This window comes from Phoca vitulina, unplaced genomic scaffold, assembly GCF_004348235.1.
Source record: "Phoca vitulina isolate PV1807 unplaced genomic scaffold, GSC_HSeal_1.0 scaffold116, whole genome shotgun sequence".
NCBI classification, from domain to species: domain Eukaryota; kingdom Metazoa; phylum Chordata; class Mammalia; order Carnivora; family Phocidae; genus Phoca; species Phoca vitulina.
Window position 1 is genome coordinate 391,150 of NW_022589819.1, and position 22,279 is coordinate 413,428.

The following is a 22,279-nucleotide window of genomic DNA, read 5'->3' on the forward strand; positions in this document are numbered from 1 at the left end:
AATAAATAAAATAAAATATTTTAAAGATTTTATTTATTTATTTATTAGAGAGTGAGCGAGCGAGAAACAGCATGAGAGGGGAGAGGGTCAGAGGGAGAAGCAGGCTCCCCCCTGAGCTGGGAGCCCAATGTGGGACTCAATCCCAGGATTCTGGGATCATGACCTGAGCCGAAGGCAGTTGCTTAACCAACTAAGCCACCCAGGTGCCCATAAATAAAATATTTTTAAAAAATTTTTAAAAATTATGCACCCAAAGTGCAGTCGTGCTTTGTTGGGGATGGCTTGGGGGGACAGGAAGAACTTTCTTGTTTAATTTTCAGTCCTCAGGTGCCTGGCTTTATCTCCTGACTGCAAATCTGAGATCCACTGAAACCCTGATTTCAGCACTGAGCATTGGCTGATGTCCCCAGGGCAAGCAGAGCCTCCAGGCCCACTTGATTTTCTGGATTCTTGCTTTCTATTATTTATGGTTTTTGAAGATTTCCCTTACTTTTCTGCCAGCTAAGCCTTACACTAAAAATGTGTTCTTAAAAATATTCTATCCAGAATATTAGGAAAGGGAAACCTACTCTTTCATTGTGGTAATTTGAGTCAGGTTTTTTGGTGGTCAAAAAGAAGTGCATGCTTTTGCCTTAGATCTTCTCTCCTAATCTTTCTTTTTTTAATTTTTAAAAAGATTTTATTTATTTGACAGGGAGAGTGCACAAGCAGGGGGAGCAGCAGAGGGAGAGAGAGAGAGAGAAGCAGGCCTACGGTTGAGCAGGGAACCCAACACGGCGCTCAATCCCAGGACCCCAAGATCATGACCTGAGCGGAAGGCGGATGCTTAACCGACTGAGCCACCCAGGTGCCCCTCTCCTAATCTTTCTTTGGGCAAAATTGATTGACCTCCTCCTGCTCCTTCCTGGTAGCAACTTCTGGTTGTGAGGACTGACTAGTAAAAAGGTATACCTGGTGCCTGGTCCCTGGTATTTGCTGCTCAACCTAAGTTGTTAATGATCTTTTCTCACTGTTTAAGGGCAGCCTGAGGACAGGGAGAGAGAGCCCAGAGTTCAGTCCTGAGCCCAGGGGCTGGGGAGAGGGATGGGGGTGGGTGAAGGGGAGGGCCTGTGTTAGGGGCCCAGCTCCAGGCTAGAATGTGGCTGCTCGCCTAGGAGACACTGGCCAGGCTGCAGGCTATGTTTGCTCTGTCCCATTTGTACAGATAAGCACTACACCTTCCTCTTACAGCCTCCAGACATTCCTTCCAATCCCCCCTTTACATTAAAAGAGATCCCCTGTGCCCATCTGGGACCATACTTTGAGAACCACTGGCCTAGCTCCTTACCCACCCTGATCTGTCTTGCCTCCAGTAGAGGCACCCACCATGTGGCAGCTGTTGTGGGGGCATTCAAGGTGCTGGGGTAAATAAGCAGGTTTGGTCCCAGCCGGCTATTAGGGTTACTTGTTTTTTGGACATAAATTCTTCCTACTGAAACAGTTTCTCTTTTGAGATCTTTTTTTTTTTTTTTAAGATTTTATTTATTTATTTGAGAGAAAGAAAATGAGCAGGAGGGGAGGGGCAGAGAGAGAGGGAGAAGCAGGCTTCCCGCTGAGCAGGGAGCCCCATGTGGGATTTGATCCCAGGTCCCTGAGATCATGACCTGAGCGGAAGGCAGATGCCACCCAGGCTCCCCTTGAGATCTTTTCTACAGTGTTTTGAAGTCTATTCTTCCTAAGTCTAGGCTAAATGGGCTCCTCACTTGGAGGGGAGTCTGCTCCAGATTCTCTCTCCCTCTGTCCCTCACCCCACTAGGGTTTATCTCTCTCTCTCTCAAATAAATAAATAAATAAATAAATAAATAAATAAATAAATAATTAATATATTTAAAATACAAAGTCCCAGATTGATTCTAGAATACTGAACTTGCAGTTCTGGGATGGGGCCCAGGGATGGGGCCCAGGGCTCTGCCCCACACCCTCCTGGGGGAGGATCCTCTCTCAGCTGATGGTTCTTGGCTAAAAAGGAACAAGGTCACTCTTCACAAGCCTTCTGCCACATCTACTTAATGACACAGTAGCTCATGGGTCAGACATTCATGGTATCATTTCCTTTCTTTCCTCCAGTATTTTTTTATTTTTATTTTTTTTAAGTAGGCTCCATGCTGGGCTTGAACCCACGACCCTGAGATCAAGACCTGAGCTAAGATCAAGAGTCGGACTCTTATCCGACTGAGCCACCCAGGCGCCCCCTCCCCCAGTATTTCTAAAAGCACTGTTAGCAAGACCTTGTCAGAGGTGCAATTTTTAGTGCTGTTAGATAGCAGATGTCCCGATTGCTGCGGACGCCACCCTCTCCGGTCTTCTCGCATCATACCTGTCTCGTTATCGGTATGAGAAAAACAGACCCCTCACCCCGCCAGCCATGCTGCCTGGGGCCTGGGTGTCTCTCTCCTTTCTTCCCTCAGATGTCCCCCTGCCTCCTCCTGCCGGCCACAGACTCTTCCTCTATATGTCCCCTGTGTGGTTGGTAACAGTGTGGTTTACCGGCCAAGACAAAGTATTACATCAGTCAGTTTACTCTGAGAACTGGCAAGTAAAAGGGGGGGAGTTAAGCATTTATCCTGCCTTTCCCTACAAACAATGCTTCAGGGTAACCCAACAGCTTTGATGAGGGAAAGCTCTTTTTTTTTTTTTTAAGATTTTTAATTTATTTATTCATGAGAGACAGAGAGAGAGAGGCAGAGGGAGAAGCAGGCTCCCAAGGAGCAGGGAGCCCGATGCGGAACTCGATCCCAGGACCCTGGGACCATGACCTGAGCCAAAGGCAGACCCTTAACAATCTGAGCCACCGAGGTGCCCAGAGGGAAAGCTCTCTCTTTTTACTGAAGAATTTCAGGTAATGGGCAGAAATAATAGAATTTAAAAAATCAACATTTCACAACCCCTCAAAATGATTCAGGCAAAACCCATCTGTGGATGAAATTGTCAGTTGGAGGGTTGATGGGGGGAACTTACAAAGGAGGGGTCAGGCTGTGGCCACCTGAACCCACTGCTCAAGCTCAGCTTTACTCAGTACTTGCCCCCTGAGGGGGTACAGTAGGAAGCACACACCACCTGGGAAGGGATCTTATCCTGCTGCCCTCTCCCCCGCCCCCGCCCCGCAGCCAGGCCTTCAGGTTTGATAACTGGAAATGTGAAGGATGGAGGAAGAAGTTAAATGACAGTCTGAGGAGCAAACTGACAAATCAGAGTGGAACGTTCTATAGGATAAATGTCTCTATTTCTGCATAGATGGTATCAAGAAAAATTGAAAGAGGGGAGGTGGGATGGCAGATTAATCTAGGTTTAAGAGATATCAAAATGAAATACATAGGTTTTCTTTGGATCCTGATTTGAACAAAACTATAAATAAGACATTGAGACATTTGATGAAATTTGCACATTGACTGGATGGATATTAGATGATACCAGAATTATTGTTAATGTTTTGGGTGTGCAATGGTGTTATGGTTACATAATAAAATGTTCCATTTTTAAAGAATGAGATGCATACTTAAGAACGTAGGGGTGACTGTCACAAAGTCTGGGATTTGCTTCAAAGTATTTCAACCAAGGAAAGGAAAAGAAAAAATCGGAGGAAGCAAATGTTGGACATGTGGGGCGTACATGGCGTTCATTAAGCTATTTTCTCTACCTTTGTGTTTTTAAAAATGTCTGTAAGTGAAAAAATTGAAGTATTACCTTTTTGATCACAAATTCTGGATCAAATACAAAATTGAACCATATCCTCACATACAGTGGGATTATTCCACTTTTCCTATCTGGCGGAATGAATTAACCTAACATTTCTTAGATGTTAGGATAATTAGACAAGTAAGTTGAAAGTAAAAGGAATCTCTAACTGTAAGTGAATGTGACCCTTACTCCTCAGTCTTTAACATTCTTATCACCTCATCTAGGCATCATATTTTCTTTCTTCCTCCATATGGAGGAAAGTTACGTATGGCTCTCCCACTCATCCGTAGGCTGCCCATTCTCTTCACAGCATCTGCCTGAGGATGGTGCTATTTTCTCACATAATTTGTCACCGTGCTTATTTCTCTGCCAGGTTGGTCTGGGTGAGAGGCTTCCCATCTGCATTTCACACACCTGCCCCCTGCGTCCCAGAGGACTCCATCTTAGCAATATGAAACAGGGCAGATTTTTAAATATCTCACGGGACTCCCCCTGCTACTCCTCATTACCCGTATGAAGATGAATCTGTTTTCCTGTGAGAAAGAAGAATGTGAAAGGGAAAGGAGGATTTAATGTGCCGAAGTCCAATTTCCACAGGCAATAAGCACACCAGCTTCCTCCCCAAAGCTCATTCCCAGCCTCCTACAAGTGTACACGAAGAATGGACACGAAGATGCGCATTGATAGAACCACACAGACTCGACAAATGCTCATTCTCCTTCATTAAAAACGTTAAGTTACAAATATTTCGATTTATAAATAGTCAAGGTGGGTGGGGGGCACCTAGTTCTTTACCCTGAATCCAAATGTTGCCCTTCCAGAACTTTCACCAACCCCCACCATAGCCAGCATCTTACCCCAAAGAGGAAGCTCAGCCTTCCGCAATTCCCTGAGTTCACATTTATTCAATTCTACAGGCCTGCCTCGCCCTGCCTAAGAAAAGGACCAATCATCGCCCCAGGAAGGCAGAAGGGGCAGGGGGCCAAACCCAGCAATGATGTGGAAAGAAAGTGCTCTCGAGTGAGGGCAGGACTTCCTGTGTGGAAGAAGCCAGGCTTGCAGTCCTAACAGAGTGATTTCCCTGTCAAAGAGGACTTGGTTTTGCAAAGGCTAGAGTCTAAAGGAAGGTGGAACTGTCTTTTAGGCAACTCTAGCAGATCTCTATGGACCCATGGCCCCGAAGGCTAAGTCCAAGGCCTTCTACTCCTGTGGCAGGTGTACAGCTCAGAGTGTCCCGTAGACGCTGACTTTGGCCAGGGAGATGCTCTCTGTGTACTGGTTCCGGCCTTTCTCATACAGGACATAGAGCTGGGGGGCCTCGTCCTTCCCACCCATGCTGCCCTCCAGGGCTGCCAGTGAGGAGTAGCCGCTGGGGCCTGGCCACAGCTGGACCGTCTCTTTCCGCCACGAGGTACCATTGCTGAAGCTCCAGCGCAGGGTCAGGTTCACACCTGGGGAGGGCGGGAGGCTCAGGGGAGGGGCTCTGGGCTCACCTTCTCTAGATAAGGCAGGCTCCCCCGCTGGCTCCCCCCCCCCCGCCCCCCGCCAGACACTCACGGAACTCGGGATGCGCTGGATTGGAGAAGAAGACGATGCCGGAGCTGGTGGCTATGGCTCCTGCAGCTACCACAGGGTCCACGAGCTCAGGGTCAAAGGTGACGTCCCGGGGCCGTATTGTGTCACAGGCGTCGTAGCTGCGGAGGACTATCCGGCAGTGGCAGTGGTAGTTGTTCTGGTTCCGGGCGTTGATGGCGACCGAGCCATCTGGGAGCTCGTAGGGCTAACGGGGGAGAACAGGGCTTCAGCCAGACCCGGGGACCCTGTCCCTGAGGAAGCAGGCGGGGGGGGGGAAGGGGGGTGGCACAGAGCTGGGCGGCCAGATCCTGGGTCTGTGAGGCAGGGCAGGCGGGGCGGGTGGGGAAGCGCCAGGGCCTCCCGACCTGGCACTCGTCGGGGTTGAAGTCATTCTCCCGCTTGGGCTGGCCGTAGGGGATGCCGCTGACCCCGCTGCCATAGCGCCACGAGGCCCCGTGATCATCACTGAGGAGGCAGAAGACCCCGTCCCGCTCCAGCGTCCCATGGCCACACACGATGAGGCGGCCCTTCCGCGGCTCCCGCTGCTTCTGCAGGAAAGGAAGCTGCGGTCACTGAGGGAGACACTGAAGGGGCTCCCAGGCAGGGAAGGGGAACCCATCACCTCCCACGTGTGAGAACACATCTGGTCCCCTTCAGTTCTGTCCCGGCTCCTGAGGGTCCCAGGAGGATCCCATAAACACCACTGCCTGAATCAAGGAGCTCTTTCGCAGAATGAGCTCCTTCAGGACAGCCGGGGCGTACGCAGGAGGACAGGTTGTGCACAGGCCCCGGGGGTCTAGCCACAGGGGTGCGTGGGGGCTTAGAGCCAGGCTTGGTGTGCTCACTCACCAAGCTGTGCACCACGGACCACGGCACAGGCTTGCGTCTGCTCAAAGCAAGGGCTGCCTTTTCCCATTCTGCACAGGTACCACGTAGACTAATAAGGCCCTGTTGACAACCCCCAGATGGGAAGGCGATGGCAAAGTTCCACCTTCCCTTGGGAGGGAGTTCCTCCCAGGATGTCCTTTTCTTCCAAGGAATGCCATCTAAGCGGAAACCTGACTTCACAAGACCTTCTCCCTGGGGAAGAAGCCCAACTGGGGGCATCTCCCAGACTCCTCAAAAGGCAGCCCCTCCACCCATCTCAGGACAGAGACCTGGATGCCAGAGCCTGGTCCAGGGGCAAACATCTCGGTGCCAATATCCAACGAGAGATTCCGGGGAGGGCTCCAGGAAACCCCGTCATCTTTGCTCCACACCAACATGGTGGAGGCCACCTGGCAGCCAGCCTTGTGAGCGCAGAGGGAATAGAAAAGGAACACCACTCCTGTCTCCATATCGCTCACCACTGCCCCCAGGTTCAGCCCATCTGGGGTCTCCCCATCATCTACGATGAAAGCTGTCGGAGACCATGTGCTGCCTGAAGAGAAAAGAGAAGTAATCCAGGGTGAGCACTCTGAAGGTGCCCTTTCTACCACTCCCTGTTAATTTCCACCCCTTGGTAGGGACCCAAGGCCTCAGAGTGGCCCCAGGGCCCCACAAGACCTGCCCCACCTCACCTCTCTGACCTTATCTATTGTACCCTTGCTCACTCCATCATGTCCCCCAAGTTCCTTCCCATTCCTCATATACTTCTCTCCAGGAGGCCTCTGCACAGGCTGGTGACATCTGCCTGGTATACCTCTGCCACTCCCTCTGCTTTGTGCTCTCTCACTCTAGATCTCTCTCAAATAAATAAATAAATAAAATCTTTAAAAAAACTAAAAAAATAAAATTGCAACCAATCTCCAGCACCGTTTTATTTCTCTCCATTATATTTATCACTTTCCAACAAAAAATAAATTTACCTATTTCTTATGTTTATTGTCTGTCTCCCCACAGACAATATAAGCCCCAAAAGGGCAGAGATTTTTTTTTTTTTTAAAGATTTTATTTATTTATTTGAGACAGAATGAGAGAGAGAGAGAGAGAGAGCACATGAGAGGGGGTCAGAGGGAGAAGCAGGCTCCCTGCCGAGCAGGGAGCCCGATGCGGGACTCGATCCAGGGACTCCAGGATCATGACCTTAACCAACTGAGCCACCCAGGCGCCCCAGGGGCAGAGATTTTTGGTCTGCTTTGTTCACAAGTGTATTCACAGAATCTAGAACGGGGCCTGGTATATAGCAGGTGCTCAATAAATGCTTGAATGCTCAACTCCTAGGTGATCACAATTTCTAGATCCCTGCTCTGGACAGCTATGCCTGAGATGGGTGGAGGGGGCTGCCTTTTGAGGAGTCTTGGAGATGCCTCCAGTTGGGCTTCTTCCCCAGGGAGAAGGTCTAGATCCCTGCTCTGAGCTTCCCTCCTCAATAAGTGTTTGAATGCTCAACTCCTAGGTGATCACAATTTCTAGATCCCTGCTCTGGACAGCTTCCCTCCTCAATTCCCTCTACCCCTCAGGGACCCAGGCCTCCAGCTCTCCCAGTGGTCCTATCCTATCCTCAGGGCCCTTGGGCAGGTCAGGCTCCCCACCCATGCAACCCAACACCAGCCCTTGCCACCCAGGCATCTTTATACCCTGGTCAGTGGATCTCCGAAGAGCAATGAACTTGGCCCCCTCATCCGATGTGGACATTTTTCTGGCCTCGGTGAAGGCAAGGAGAGTGCCCTGAGGAGTGGTTGTGATGAGCGGGATTCGGAAGGTGTGCACAGAACCGATCTGCCTCCCGCTCACCCACAGCAGCTGCTCCATGGTCACCAGCGGCTGAACCTGCGAAGGGAGGAGGAAGGAGGGGTCAACGGACAAACTTGACTTCGGGTTTTAGGACCGATGAATAGTGGCTCCGGGTCGAGTTTCCCTGGGAAAGCCAGGGTGTTGGGGATCAGAGTGTGGGTGGGGGGCAGAATGAGGAAGGGGAACCGGAGGAGAGTTTGGAGCAAAGCTGGGGGGGCTCGGAGCCGGGGAAGGGCTATGAGGGGAGAAGGCGCCTTCGGGCAGCGCGGGGGTGGGGGACCTCCAAAGGGAACGAACTCAAATGAAGAGGAGACTCGGAGGGCAGGAGGACAAAGGCCCGGGAAGGGAGAGGGGTTGGGAGCGGATGGAGGGAACGGGGTCTGAGAGCGGCGGGAGAGTCCCTCGGAGGAGGGGGTCTCAGCAGCCCGCGTCCCGGGGGGCGCTGGGCATAGACGACCCGCGTGAGTCCGGGATGGGTAATACGAGGAGAGACTCACCAGACTGAAGTCGTTCCTTATCCCAGCCCCAAATTCTGCCAGAGACAACAGCGGCAGGAAGATCGCGGCAAATACCTGAACTCTACATCCTCCCCAGAACCCCGGCATCCGCGGTCCCCCGCGCCTGCCCAGGAGCACTGTGCCGGGTCGGTTCGCCATCATCTCTTCCTGGGCAGCCGGGACCCAGGCCCCCAGGGCTAGACGCGGGCTGGAGTCTGTCAGCTGACCGGGCCCTTTAAATGCCAGCTACTACTCCCCCCCAGCAGCCCCCCGCCCACAACTCCCCCAACCCGCCCGGAGTCCAGCCACCTGCCGCACTTCCGCGACTCTAATTGGCCCTCACACACCGAGACTCCTCACATGACCGGAGCCGGACCTTCCAATTGGCTCCTTTTGAAGCCTCGGAGCCTGTGACCCGGACTAGAAGCTTATTGGCTGGGATGAAGAAGGGCTGGCATCACTCCGCAGGAACCTTTTTGATTGGCCATGGCTCCTGGGGCGTGTTAGAGGGGCGGGCCTATTTTAAAGAGCCAGGCGGCGGAAAAAAAAGCTGCAAGTCGTCATGGAGGAAATAAAAGTCCCGGACTTTTTGAGAAAACAAAATATCAACCTTTAATAATTTTTTTTTAACTACAAAATCGAGATCTGGAAGGCGGGGTGAGGCTGGGAGGCTGTACAGGAGGGGTGCAGCCCTGGATCAGGGCCGTGTCTCTCACTTCTTTTTCTTCTTGTCCCCTGGGAACGCCTCGTTCTTCCTGCCTAGGATCTTCAGAAGGGATTGGGGCATGTAGTAGGGCCGGTCCAGGGAGCCGTCGTTCCTCTCCAGGTCTTCCACTGAGCCGCAACAGAGACCGTTAGAGTGGACCCTCGGGGGCTACCCCACTCCCCGGGAAGATAGGGGAAGACGAGACTAGCCGCCTGGTTTCAAGGCTGCACCGCCACGGGCTGTTCTTTTGGGCAGTTTTGGTAACCTATATGTAATCTCGGCTTCTTGGTAAAGTGGGGTCAGTAATACTGTAGTTCATAGCGCGCTAGAGCTTAAGAACAGAAATGCATGTCAACCGCGTACTGCAGACTGCAGTGCATACTAAACCCTGAATGGATGTGGAGCTGACTCTTGAACGACACAGGGATTAGGGGCGCTGACCCCCCACGCAATCAACAATCCGCCTGTTACTTTTTTTCCACCCGAATTTTATAGCCTACTGTTGACCCAAAGCCTTACTGGTAACAGTCAGTTAACACGTATTTTGTATGTTATATGTACTGTATACTGTATTCTTACAATAAAATAAGCTAAGGAAGAGAAAATGTTAAGACAATCCTAAGGAAAAGAGAATACGTTTACAGTACTTACTGTATTTATCGGAAAAAAATGGGGTTGTTCAATGGTCATAGGAGGGTGAGATAATCCCCACTCACTACAGCCACCTGCTGGGAAGTCTCTTGTGGCCGTTCTTTTTTTTTAAAGATTTTATTTTATTTATTTGACAGAGAGAGAGACAGCTAGAGAGGGAGCAAAAGCAGGCGGAGTGGGAGAGGGAGAAGCAGGCTCCCGGCCGAGCAGGGGCTCGATCCCAGGACCCCGGGATCATGACCTGAGCCGAAGGCAGACGCCTAACGACTGAGCCACCCAGGCGCCCCTCTTGTGGCCGTTCTACCTTCGATTTTCTACGGAGAGACACCAGAGGCCTCCGCCCTGGAATGCTCTTTCTTGGGAGACCCTGTCAGCCTGGCAGCTCACTTCCTCTTTTCTTCCGCAAGCCCCTGGCTTGAGGATGGCAGAAGAGGCTTCCTCTGACTTTGGCTCCTTTAGCTCACAAAGCTGCTGTTTCTAGAAGTCCCAAGTCTCCAAAAAACCCTAAACAATCTGGTACCTTGAAATTTGGAGGGAGTGGGAGGGGCTGTCACTCACAGAAACAGAGGAAGAGTGTGTCCACACACATGCCAAAAACGCTGAAGAAGCCGCTGGCAATGACGTAGGCCCCCAGGATGGAGATCTGGAAGATCCAGGGCATGTTAGAGTTCCTTCGGGGGGTTGGACAGTGAGGCAGAGCCGGGGAGTCACTCACCATGATGGGCAGCCAGTAATAGTTGAGGGAGGGGTTCTCAAAGTCTCTACCCAGCCCCTGGATGCCACCGGTGAAGAAAAAGAAGGACAGGATCCCTGGGGGAGAGGTCTGGAGGTCAATGTCATCACTCCTCTGAGGTCACCTCGGCTGCCCTCTGCCCCTGCCCTCCGTCCGCGTAACTCCCAGCCCTGGCCCTTACCGACACCTCCAACCACCAGCAGCTTCCCAAAGAACAGCAGCAAGTCTGTGACTTTATCCAGAACGACCACCCTGTATGGGAAGTTGGGGTGGGTCGGGCATGAGGGGGCCTGGCAGGGCTAGGAACTGGATTGGCTATATAAGTTGCTGTGACAGATGCAAAATGAAAATCGTTCACACTTCAAGATGAAGGCAGCAGAACATTCAACCAAGCTCGAGGCCCTGCTGAGCACCGCATGCCCACGAAGCTGGCCTCGGGTAGGAGATCCTGGGGTGGGGGAGAGCCTGACCTGACAATGTTCCGCATGAGCAGCATGAAAGCATTTTTGGCGGAGACACAGAAATTCTTCCCGTAGATGGCGATCTGAGTGGGGTTGAAAGGTCAGAGTCACCTGTGTGGAGCTTACCTGGACCAGGGCAGGGGCCTGAGCCAAGGGACCCCAGAACAAGGGGCTGCTCGTGCAGCGGGGCTCACCATGATGTAGGCATTGCGGTTTAGGAACTTGATAAACTTCTCCAGACACCAGAGGCAGCACTTAAAGCAGCACATGATGCAGCGGGCAACAGGGTTCTGGGCTCCTGGGAGAAAGGGGGAGCTCATGTTTGGTCACTGTGCCCAGACAGCCCGTCCCCAAGGGGCCAGCTGCTCACCTCTCAGTTTGCTGTCAACGTACTCCAGAATGACTCGGGCTATCTGCACAAGGGTCAGAATGAGGGCTCCAAAGGCCAGCGACCCAGTGTGGTAACTGCAGAGGGGCCAGGCAGTCAGAGGCAGCTCCAGGGCCCCTGAGACTCCCAGGCTCACAATTCCCAGCCCCCAGCCCCAGGCTTACCGGAGCGTGCGGATGAAGGCAGAGCTCAGGGGGAAGGTGGGGATGTCCCGGGGCTTGTGGAAGGCCCAGTAGAAGGAGGCAAAGGCCCCAGCCAGGACACACTGGCCCAGGGCCAGTACCCAGTTGATGGTCCAGAACAGACCCAGGACCCCGTAGATTTGCAAGTTGAAGAGAGAACGCTGAACCAGGCCTGTGGATGAGTAGCTCTGGAAGACGCACCTCAGCCCTGGGCATGAGGAGTTCACGGGCTGGGCCTGGGGGTGACAGAGTGCGGTCATTCCCAGCCAACTCCTGCCACTCCCAGAGTAGAGGGAGGGAAGTAGCAGCCTCCCTGAGTTGGGGAAGCCATTTCGTTCCAGGAGATCCTTCTCCAGGTTCTAGTTGGGTTCAGATTGCCTAGTGTGTGAGAGTAATTAGCTTTCCTTCAGTCTCCATATGGGCACAAGAGGTCCCAGGCTGCGTGGGCCAAGCCTTAATGGTGTGAAGGCAGCGCGACCAGCACCTAGCTCTCTCCCTGGCGCTCAGTCGGCAATCCCCTCTAAGACAGCCTCTGCAGGGCGCCTGGGTGGCTCAGTCGGTTAAGCGGCTGCCTTCGGCCCGGGTCATGATCCCAGGGTCCTGGAATCGAGTCCCACATCGGGCTCCTTGCTCAGCAGGGAGTCTGCTTCTCCCTCTCTCTCCCTCTGCTTGTGCTCTGTCAAATAAATAAAATCTTAAAAAAAAAAAAAAGACAACCTCTGCAACTTCAACCAAAATGCTTGCTAGCAAAAATGAACACACTGGGAATATTAGATGGTATTAAGGAATTATTGTTAATCTTGTTGGGTGTGATAATGGTATAGTGCTTAGGCTTTTTATTTATTTTTAAATTTATTTTATTTTTTATTTTTTTGGTTGTGTGTTTTTTTCTTTTTAAGATTTCTTTCTAGAGAGAGAGAGTGAGAGCGGGGAGAGGAGCAGAGGGAGAGGGAGAGAATCTGAAGCAGACTCCCCACTGAGCAGGGGGCCTGCCCCAGGCCTCAATCCCATGACCCTGAGGTCACCGCCCTGAGATCATGAGCTGAGCCGAAATCAAGAGTCAGACACTCAACCGACTGAGCCCCCCGGGTGCCCCTTTGGTTCTGCGTTTTAAAGTCCTTATCTGTCAGGGCGCAGTCTGTAGAGCGAGCGGCTCTTGATCTTAGAGTTGAGTCTGAGCCTCACGTTGCGGGTAGAGATTATTTAAAAAAAAAAAAGTAAAAAGTGCTTATCTGTCGAGATCCATCCTGATGTGTTTACGGGTGAACTGGCGCTTATGTCCAGAATTTACCTTAAAAAACTCCAGGAAAAAGGATTGTGGGGGGTGGGGGAGTGGAGATGGATGAAACAAGGACAGTGGGAAGGTGAGAGTTTGTGTGGGTTTGAAAATTTCCACAATAAAGAGTAAAAAACCCAGAAGTAAAACAAAAAACAAAAAAACCCAACAACCCTTTCCAGCAAATGTGACAAAAATCTTAAGAATTGCTGAAATTGCTGTGTGTCTTCGAAATTTTTTAATAGGAAAATAAACTACTTTCCACTTTGTAACTGTGGGTTTCTAGCAGTCCCCACTGCTAGATCCTGAACAAGCTGGAAGCGAGAACCAGGTCATTTGGAGCTTTGCATACCTAGTGCTTGGCACAGGGTGGGTCCTCCCTAAATGTAAACCAACCTCCCTCCCTCTCCTGTTGTAGAGTGGGCTAATGCCTGGGAGCAAAGCCCCCGATCCCAGCGTCCAAGAGGCGGCCCCACGAAAGCTCTGAGGACAGCAAATCCCCTGCAGTCCCGTGCACTTTCTGGGAACCCCAGAGGGCAGAGTGTGGGGAAGCGGCTTCTCTTCCCCCACCCCCAGCCCCACCTGCCTATTGCCTAAGGCACTTTGTTCCCAGGAAAAAGGTTTTAAAATGAAACAAAACCCATCTACAGTTATCAGCTCTTATCAGGTGCCAGACATTGTACAAAGCACTTTACGTGCCTGATGTCATTCAATCTTCTCAGCCACCCCGAGGGACAGGTATTATGATCGTCTCCATTTTACAGATGAATGGACTGAGACTGGAGGCCCAAGTGGCTAACAGTCCTCCTGGCAGAGGCCAGTCCAGGGGAGGGTGGGAAGGGCCGACCCCGCTTTCCCAGAGCCGCACGCCTCCTCCAGCCTCAGTTTCCTTCTCTGAGTAGGGGTGGCTGAGGGGGAGGCATACTGGATCCGGAGTCCACTGCTGGCCCCCTTTCTGGCTCTGCCGGGGGCCTGTCATGTGACCTTGAGGGAACTCCTTTTTCTCTCTGGTCCTCAGTCTCTGCTGCACAATGAGGGATTTGGACCAGCTGGTCCCTAAGGTCACCTCAGCCCTGCTGGTGCCCACCACCATGTCCACCCCAAATCCCCTCACCATGGGGTCGCACGATGTATTCATTTGCACTTTCTCACAGCCGGGCAAGCTGGCATTGGGCACCCAGAGGACATATTGGGGTTGCCCGGATGTGGCCAGGTACCCAGAGGGGAGTCAAGGAAGAAGGCATAGTCACATGGGGGTCTCCACGGGTCCCTTCCTCAGGGACACCTTCCCAGGCACTTGCGCAGGTTGTTCACTGCAGAAAGGGTTGGAAATCAGCCTGGGCTCAGTCTTTCAACTCTGTCCAGGGGCAGGCCTGTGTCTGCCCGGAGGAAGGGGCACCTTCTTCCCATTGCACTAAGGCATTGTACAGGTAAATACTGCCCCTTCCCCGCCGCCCCCCGCCCCCGCCGCCGCCCCCGCCTCAGGAGGGCCTTGGCCATGTGGGCAAAGGATACAGGGCAGTCATGGCCCAATAGACAATGCAGATGAGCAGGAGGACAAAGGTGACGAGAGGGTAGAACAGGGTAGACATCATCTGCCCCACAGCCCTGCAGGGAGGTAAGAGTAGTCCATCAGTACGGCCCCGGGCCCCAGCGCCCGCCCACCATCCTGTCCTGGGGCTGACCCTGGTAAGGTCCCCACCGCTGTCCTTGCCAGGGCCTGCTCTGTCCCCCAGGCTGGGCACACAGTAGGTGCTCACTGAATGAATGGAATTGAATAAACCAGGCTCAAGGAACTCTTAGAGGAAATCAGAGTAGCAGAGGAGCCACCTGGGGCAGCTTCAGGGAGGATAAGGGAGCAGAGTCCTCAAAGTCCAGTCTTCTGACGGGCTCGGCAGGTAGGGCCGGGGTGGGAACAAGCCTGGGCTCCTGCCATCCCACCCCTCAGCCACCACCACGGCAGCCACCCTTCTGACCGCTCCTCATGGAGAGCCTGCTTCCTGTTCTGGGAACCTGACAAGACACTAACTCACTTAATCCTCATGACAACCCTACGAAGACGGAACTATTTTTTTTTTAAGATTTATTTATTTATTTATTTATTCATTTGAGAGAGTGAGAATGAGAGAGAGAGAGAGAGCACATGAGAGGGGGGAGGGTCAGAGGGAGAAGCAGACTCCCCGCCGAGCAGGGAGCCTGCTTCTCCCTCTCCCTCTGCCTGCCACTCCCCCTGCTTATGCTCTCTCTCCCTCGCTCTCTCTCAAATAAATAAGTAAAATCTTAAAAACAAACAAACAAACTATTATTGTCCCCATTTCACAGGTGGGTAAACCAAGTCTCAGACAAACTGAGTCACACGGCAGTGTTAACCACTGCGTAACTCTGTCCTTCTCTTCCGGGGCTCCCCACCACCTTCCCAGCACTGCCATGCCATGCCTGCACCCCTGTCCTCTGCCCCATCTCCCTCCCAGACAGGTTCTGACTTGCTGGCCTCCTTCAGGAGGGCGATGGCGATGCGGATCCGCTGCCGCAGGAAGAGCAGCAGCAGCAGCAGGATGCCTTCAAGCACAGCCAGCACGATCACTGGGGGCGGACAGGGAGCAGAGGGGCCTGTGTCAGGGCCGGGGCTCGGCAAGGCCCGGGCCAGCCCCTGGGCGGCTGGTGGTCCGGCAGCGGGCAGGGCACTCACAGGCAGCCAGCCAGGTCTCCTGAACGTTGCGGTAGGCGCCAAGGTTGGTGGTGATGCCCAGCTGGTTGATGGAGGCACCCTTGTCCCGCAGCACTCGGTACTCCTCCCAGCAGTGGTAGATGCCGTATGCCAGCACGCCCAGCACCTCGAGGATCAGCACCAGCACCAGCGGCCCGGCCACCAGGCGCAGAAGCAGGATAAACAGCAGGCTCAGGACCAGAGCCACACCTAGGGCGCTGTAGGCAGGGCGAAGTAGTTGAGAGTCATCCCTGGGCCCCTAAATCTTCTCCCTTTCCGAGGCTCCCGAATGCCTCACACTCCCCTTGTCCCCAGGTTAGATCCCCTTTCTCTTACAAATCTTGTTGGGTGTGGGGTCAGTTCTGAGCTCCAGGCTCCTCCTCCTCTGTCCAAAATTTCTGCTTCAGACATTGGGCTAGGGGCCAGAGGAGGGGGAGGGCAGCAGGGAAGGAGAGAGTAGGGGGACCGGGGACTCACACAAGAATCCAATGCCAGGACTGGGCAACATCTTCGAAGATCTTCACAGTGATGTCACGGGCACTGAGGCTGTCAAGAACACCGCTTCGGTGGGGTGGGGGGGCAGAGTCAGATGGGGCTCTTGTGGGGGGAAGGGGTACGGGACAGAGGTGTGGGGGCAGGAGGATGCCCACCTGATCCCGTGGGAGATGGAGGTGTTGCTGGGGATCCCTGGGAGTTCAGGTGGAGTGCTGTTCGCCAGTGGAAGACAACGCCCCAGAGCTGGGGGGAGAAAACCGGGGCTCCTGGGTGGGCAGGCCCAGAGCTTTGCCTTGAAAGCCTCTGGCCTCCACCCAGCACCCGAGTGGCCTTAGGGAAGGCAGGAGAGATGGGCTTTGCCCCCCCTCTCCACCCAGAGAGCTGCTCTTGACTCCACAGCCAAGCGGGAGTTCCTGCCCCGCGGGGCTCGGGCCAGCTTCCTTCCCGGTCTCTCAGGACCACTTCCTCCCGTCCTTGTCTCTGCCAGGTGGAGACCCGCATTTCCTCTGGCCTGACTCTTACACTCCACCCTCCACCCACCCTTATACTCCACCCTTCAACCCCCCTCTGCCCAAGAGTCAGGGAGACCATGCCTCCTCATTCCCGGGCTCTAGAGCATTCTGCTGCTCAGACACTTCCAGCAGCTCTGCCCTGGAGTGCCCATGCTCCCTGGCCAGGCTTCAAGACCCCACCATCGGAGCTCAGCCCACTTTCCCCTAACCTCTACCTCTGCTCTCCCTGAGCCTCTCTCTGAGTGTTCTCCCTCCAGAAATCCCACCCATTACTCCCTGTTCAGCTCCATCTCCATGTCACCTCCTCCAGGAAGCCTTCTCACCCCTTCCCCAACTCCTGCGGCACCTATTATGTGCCTACAGAATCCTTTATCTCCACCCTTCCAACGACTTTGCCAGGCAAGCTGGCTTTGGCATTTACATTCTAAAGATGAGGAAACAAAGCTCAGAGAGGTTGAGTAATTGGCCCAAGACCACACAGCTGGAAAGTGCTGGAATCTGGATCTGAGTTTGGAGCATTCACTTGAGATCTTTTTATTGTACTTATCTGAGAATTGGCTGTTCTCTCATGCTATAATTAAAAATTTTTCCTATTAAAAATACCACTGACTGGGCGCCTGGGTGGCTCAGATGGTTAAGCGTCTGCCTTCGGCTCAGGTCATGATCCCAGGGTCCTGGGATCGAGTCCCGCATCGGGCTCCCTGCTAGGCGGGGAGCCTGCTTCTCCCTCTGCCTCTGCCTCTCTCTCTCTCTCTCTCTCTCTCTCTGACTCTCAGGAATAAATAAATAAAAAAACATTAAAAAAATACCATTGACTATTGGAAAGAAGAACATATAGAAAAAATTAGAAAGTCAACTGCGAGCCCAGTACCCAGCCACATTTGCTTGTGAGTCTGGCTGGACATCCAGTCTGCTCCCAGTGCACAGACATTAACGTGTGTGGGTACATTTGCCCAGCTGTGTTTCTGTGGGATGCTCATGCAGTGTCTTTGCCAACATCTCTGATCTCGGCACCTAAAAGGTAGCTCGAACCGGGAGCAGTTTCATCTGCCCTGTGACTCGCCTGGGTGCCTGGTGCCCAGCAGGTGCACAAGACGGTAGGGTCAGGATGCAGAGAGCAAAATGAAGACCCGGTACTAATTCCAGTTCGGCCAGACAAGCTGCATGACTTTACTCTCTCTGGGCCTGGTTTCCTCATTTGAGCAGTAAGAATACAGGACTAGATGCTGCCCGAGGAAGGAATGCAGCTTCTCACCTGGAGTGGAAGGGAGGAGGAATCCGGGGCAGAGCTCCTGCTGCAGGCTTTGGGTCACTGGCTGGGGGTCGGGGGAGGACATACAGACACACAGACAGAGCAGGATGAAGGAGGGAGCCCCCCGCACCACCCCCACCACCACCATAGTCACCTACCCAACTCCCCGTCCCCCCACCCAGGTGACTCCTCCTTGGCCACAGGGATGACACTGGAGGCGGCTCTCACCATATCCCAGGGCACCCCTGGCAGGCAGAAGTTCCTGTCTGCCGTGTAGAAGACCTCCCCAACCTTCTGCAAGAGCTGCTTGGCTTCCACCGTCCATGCGTCCTTGGGGCAGGAGGACACACACACCTGGGAGCAGAGAGAGTGCTGAGGGGCTGGTACCTGGACCCTGGGGCGACTGGGGCAGAGGTGGGTCCCCGGCTCTGACCTGGGGTGTGGGACACTGCAGGCCGTTCTCAGCGACCACGATGACGTTGGTGGCCAGAATGCAGCTGAAGATGTTGAAGTACAGAAGATACGGTTTATCTCTGCGGGAGCGAAGGAAGTGTGGGCATCAGGGCCTGGTCAGGTGTGGGGAAAGGGGAGGACTGCCGGGGCCCTGGCTCAAGAATACAGTGGGCCCAGTGGAAGTGTGTGTGGGGCCCGTACCCTGATGCACACCACTCAGCTCCTGGCCTTAGGAAGCTCAGTTCAGCTGGGAAGAGACAGGAGGCACCCGGAAGACTTCCCCGAGTAACTGAGCATCGAAGCTGCTACCAAATGGCTAAGAGTTTTACGACCTTGAGCAAGTCACTTAACTGCCCACTGCCTCAATCCCATCAGGTGTAAGGTAAGAGGACCTGCTTCGTAGGGTTTAAATGAGTGTGTATGTGTGCAAAGTACACCCTCTGCCTGGAACATAGTAAACGCCGTGTCATTGGGAAGGTTTTATTATTTACCGAAAGTTTCCTGCTGGCGGAACTGATGGCATGGTTTCAGGGATCCCCCCTGAGTTTCAGATTAAGAAATCAAAAGCTCAGAGAGGTTGACTACCTTGCCCAAGGCCATACGACCAGAACTGACTTAGCCCAGTTGGGGAGTCAAACACCAAATTCTGAACTTTAAAACCCATGCACTTAACCATGGCTCTGCCTCCCATTTTTGGAGGGCATCAGAAGCCGGCTGCTCAGTGCGGCCTCGCCTGGGGAGACTCAGGGAGGCTGTGGCCCCGGGGCGGGGGCGGGCGGGGGTGGGCAACAGAGGAAGGATCTGGAGCCTGAGTGTTGGAACCATGCTCGGGAGCCTGCCCCTCTTTTTTTTTTTTTTTTTTTTTTTAAGATTTTATTTACTTATTTGTCAGAGAGCGAGCGCACAAGCAGGGGGAGCAACGGGCAGAGGGAGAAGCAGGCTTCCCGCGGAGCAGGGAGCCCAACGCGGGGCTCAATCCCAGGACCCTGAGATCATGACCTGAGCCGAAGGCAGACGCTTAACGACTGAGCCCCCTAGGCGTCCCGATCTGCCCCTCTTCCTGCCTTTGTACTCACTCGTTAGCCCCTACCCCGCAGTAGGCGCCCGTAGAGTTCCTGGGGTAGAGGACTTGCCGGGGGTCTCCGTACACCCAAGCTGGAAGCAGATGGAGAGTTGAATCACCAGAGGGTGGGACTTGGGGGGTGGGGAGCAGCCTCGGGGATGGTCCTTGCTCTCCCCCCCTCCCACCACTGCCCCAGCACTGCGCCCGCTGGAAGCTCACCCACGATCCCCACCACGATGTAACCCAGAACGAAGACAAGGAAGAGGACACAGCAGATGATGTCTGTGCAGCTCCTGGGAGAGAAGGAGGGGGAGGCTTCGGAGGGGGAGGCGGGGCGCATGGTTTGGAGGAGTCACGGGTTGGAGAATGGGGGATGCTGGAGAAGGCGTGCCGGTAGGTTTTATTTTATTTTTCTAAGAAAACCTTTTTCTCACAATGCATCAGGGAATAAATAAGAAGCGCTTGTTTCCATTTGTCCTCAGGAAGGTGTGTGTGGGGGTGATGACAAAAAAACCCCCAAATAACCGTTTTTTGGGTGAGTAAACTTCTGAAGTATGACCCAGAAAAGTAAACAACTCCTAAGTGCCCCGCTGAATGAATTTTCCCAAACAGCACACACCCGTGTAGCCAGCTCCCAGGTCAAGAAACAGAACCTCACCAGCACCCCAGAAGGCCCCTTGTGCCTGCCCCAGACACAAGAGTTCACCCAAGGGCACCACTCTCCTGGGGCAGGAGTTTTCTTTTTTATAAACTTATTACCAATATTTCAGCAAATACAATGCAAAACCAAGACCCCCACCCCCTAGTTGGGCAGGTGCCCAGAACTTACCTGTTCCTGATGGGACCTCGGAAGGTGGGGTCATATTTGGCTGGTTTCCCTGAGGGCACGGGGAGGAGTAGGGAGAGTGAAGCCTGAGTGGATGTCTCTCCCCATGTCCTGTCCCTCCCACATCGTTCCTTGCAGTGTGATCCTACCCTGGCCCAGGATCCTACCCTGGCCCAGGATCCTCCCTGGCCCTCAGGAGTTCAGGGGGAGATGGACAGGGGCAGAGCTGGTGGGAGAAGTTGGAGAGCAGGAGAGATAGGATTAAGGCCTGGGCAGCAGCTTCACCGCTCACCGTGAACTCCACCAAGTTGGCTTTGGAGGGAGGGGAAAAGGGGGCCTTAACAGGTTGTTTCCAGCTCACACCTCAAGGCTGGCAGCCAGGGAAACAGCCTTCGCCTCCTGCCCGCATCCTGGCCCATTTCTCCTGTGTCTCCCCCTGGCTGGGATGTGGGACTCTGAGTCAAGCCACCCCAGTGGCTCTCCCGCCCCAGTCCTCATCCCTCTCCCCTCCCTGTGCCCAGGCCAGGGTGGGCACAAATCTAGAGCACCTCAGGGAGGTCACAGCCCCTCCCCACAGCTGCCCCAGGTCCTACCTCCACCCTCTGGCCCAAGGCCGCAGGGAAAGAGACTGGAGCCAAAGGCATTAACTCCTGCAGGACCTGGGCAGGGAGGGGCCCCTGTAAGGCCTCCCCACCCAAAGGGACCCCAGGCCACCGCCAGTCTCTGGGTGAGCAGTCAGGGTGACACCTGAGCCTGGTGGTTGAGACTGTGGTCGGTTTAGATTGTGGCCATGTCCTGTTCCTGGTCCTCCCTGAGTACACACAGGGAGGAGGTGGGGCCAGGCAGCTAGGGTCCTGTGTTGGCACAGAGCAGGGAGGGCAGAGGGTTGGGCAAGAGTGTGGGAAGGGGTGAGATTCCTTCTCCTTAGGTGTTCTGGACTCTGTCCCTCCATGGCTCTCACACATGAGATCAATGATTGACCCAAAGCTGTTCCAGGAAGTCTACCGGGGAGGCCTTACTGCTCCTTGTCCTAGCCTGCTTAGGAACCCAAGCTTTGCCTCTGGGAGGCCCCTCCCTTGGGGTTCCCTCCCCTTCAGACCAGGAGCTCAGACCTCTAAGCCCCAAGGGACCCTGCAGGCAGGCCCGTGGCCCTTACTGCTTCACAGGGAGCCCAGAGGCTAGTGTCCCAGTTCCCTCTCGTCTCAGAACACCCCACCCTTAATCCTAGGGGTCTCTGGGACAGGCTCCTGGCCCTGCGTCCTCACGGAGATTCTGCAGATAGCCTCCCTGCTCCCTCTCCCCTTGCCTTACCCTTCACAGGACGCCCTTGTGAAGCCCCTGCCCCTATCTTTCATAGTACCCTGAGAAGTCTTCCCCTCCTGACAGAGACCCCAGAGGCAGGACCCGGCCCCCTCTCCACAGAGGCCCACAGCCCTAACGCCTCACAGGACCCCCAAACACACCCCACTCCTGCTGTCACTGCTCACAGAGACCCTGGGAAGCAGACTTCTAGCACCGTTTTTCCCTCAGAGACCCAGGGTCCAGACTGAAACTCCTCTTCCTCACAGGGACCCCAGCTGTTCCTCCTGACAGGGGCCCAGACCCCAGCCTCACCCTTCATGGGCTCTGCAGCACATAGACCCTCCTGGCCCCTGAGCCCCATCCTCCTGCTCAGGACGCTGACCCTGCCTTCTTCCATTCAGGCTTTGCTTCCCAGGGCCCTGCCCTGAGGGACCCAGATTCCAGCCCCAGCTCCCCAGCTTCACTCTCCAAAGTCTCCCTGGCAAAGGCCCCCAGACCCTAAACCCAATCCTCCTCCCAGGATCCTGACTCTACTTCCTTCCATCAGCTCTTTCCACACCCTCCCTTCAGGGACCCAGGACTCCCCTCAGCCCCTCTCCCTGGGGCCAGCCCCAGCCATCGCTCCCCGAGAGCAGGCCCAGCCTGGCCTCCCCTCCCTCTGAGGGTCTTGGGCCTCTGCCCCAGCCTTGCCCTCAGACTCACCATAGGCCTCATCCCTGTCCTGTTTTCCCCCCATGGTTCAGTCTCCAGAGTGATTGGAGCCAGGGA

The 22,279-nt window shown here is 54.1% G+C and overlaps 2 protein-coding genes across 5 annotated transcripts; both read right to left on the reverse strand.

Moving 5' to 3' along the window:
• Positions 1 to 4,419: 4,419 nt before the first annotated feature.
• Positions 4,420 to 8,761, reverse strand: NEU1 (neuraminidase 1). Of its 4 annotated transcripts, none has more exons than XM_032398441.1 (6): positions 8,505 to 8,761; positions 7,851 to 8,043; positions 6,639 to 6,712; positions 5,658 to 5,837; positions 5,275 to 5,497; positions 4,420 to 5,168 (listed from the first exon to the last, which is right to left on the reverse strand). In XM_032398441.1, exons 1-6 carry the CDS (start codon positions 8,664 to 8,666, stop codon positions 4,942 to 4,944), a joined length of 1,059 nt encoding a protein of 352 aa, XP_032254332.1. In that variant the 5' UTR covers positions 8,667 to 8,761; the 3' UTR covers positions 4,420 to 4,941. The 4 variants fall into 4 exon arrangements, with proteins under 4 accessions (XP_032254332.1, XP_032254331.1, XP_032254330.1 ...); XM_032398440.1 differs by having other exon boundaries at positions 5,658 to 5,840; XM_032398439.1 differs by having other exon boundaries at positions 6,450 to 6,712.
• Positions 8,762 to 9,146: 385 nt separating this feature from the next.
• SLC44A4 (solute carrier family 44 member 4) lies at positions 9,147 to 22,247 on the reverse strand. The gene is made up of 21 exons (XM_032398464.1): positions 22,214 to 22,247; positions 20,213 to 20,261; positions 19,603 to 19,676; positions 19,397 to 19,475; positions 18,301 to 18,400; positions 18,096 to 18,221; positions 17,871 to 17,931; positions 16,259 to 16,346; positions 16,086 to 16,169; positions 15,591 to 15,826; positions 15,385 to 15,484; positions 14,417 to 14,509; positions 14,016 to 14,118; positions 11,608 to 11,861; positions 11,426 to 11,520; positions 11,250 to 11,353; positions 11,065 to 11,138; positions 10,776 to 10,846; positions 10,577 to 10,671; positions 10,420 to 10,504; positions 9,147 to 9,338 (listed from the first exon to the last, which is right to left on the reverse strand). The coding sequence occupies exons 1-21, from the start codon at positions 22,245 to 22,247 to the stop codon at positions 9,217 to 9,219; spliced, it is 2,127 nt and encodes a 708-aa protein (XP_032254355.1). The 3' UTR covers positions 9,147 to 9,216.
• Positions 22,248 to 22,279: the final 32 nt, after the last annotated feature.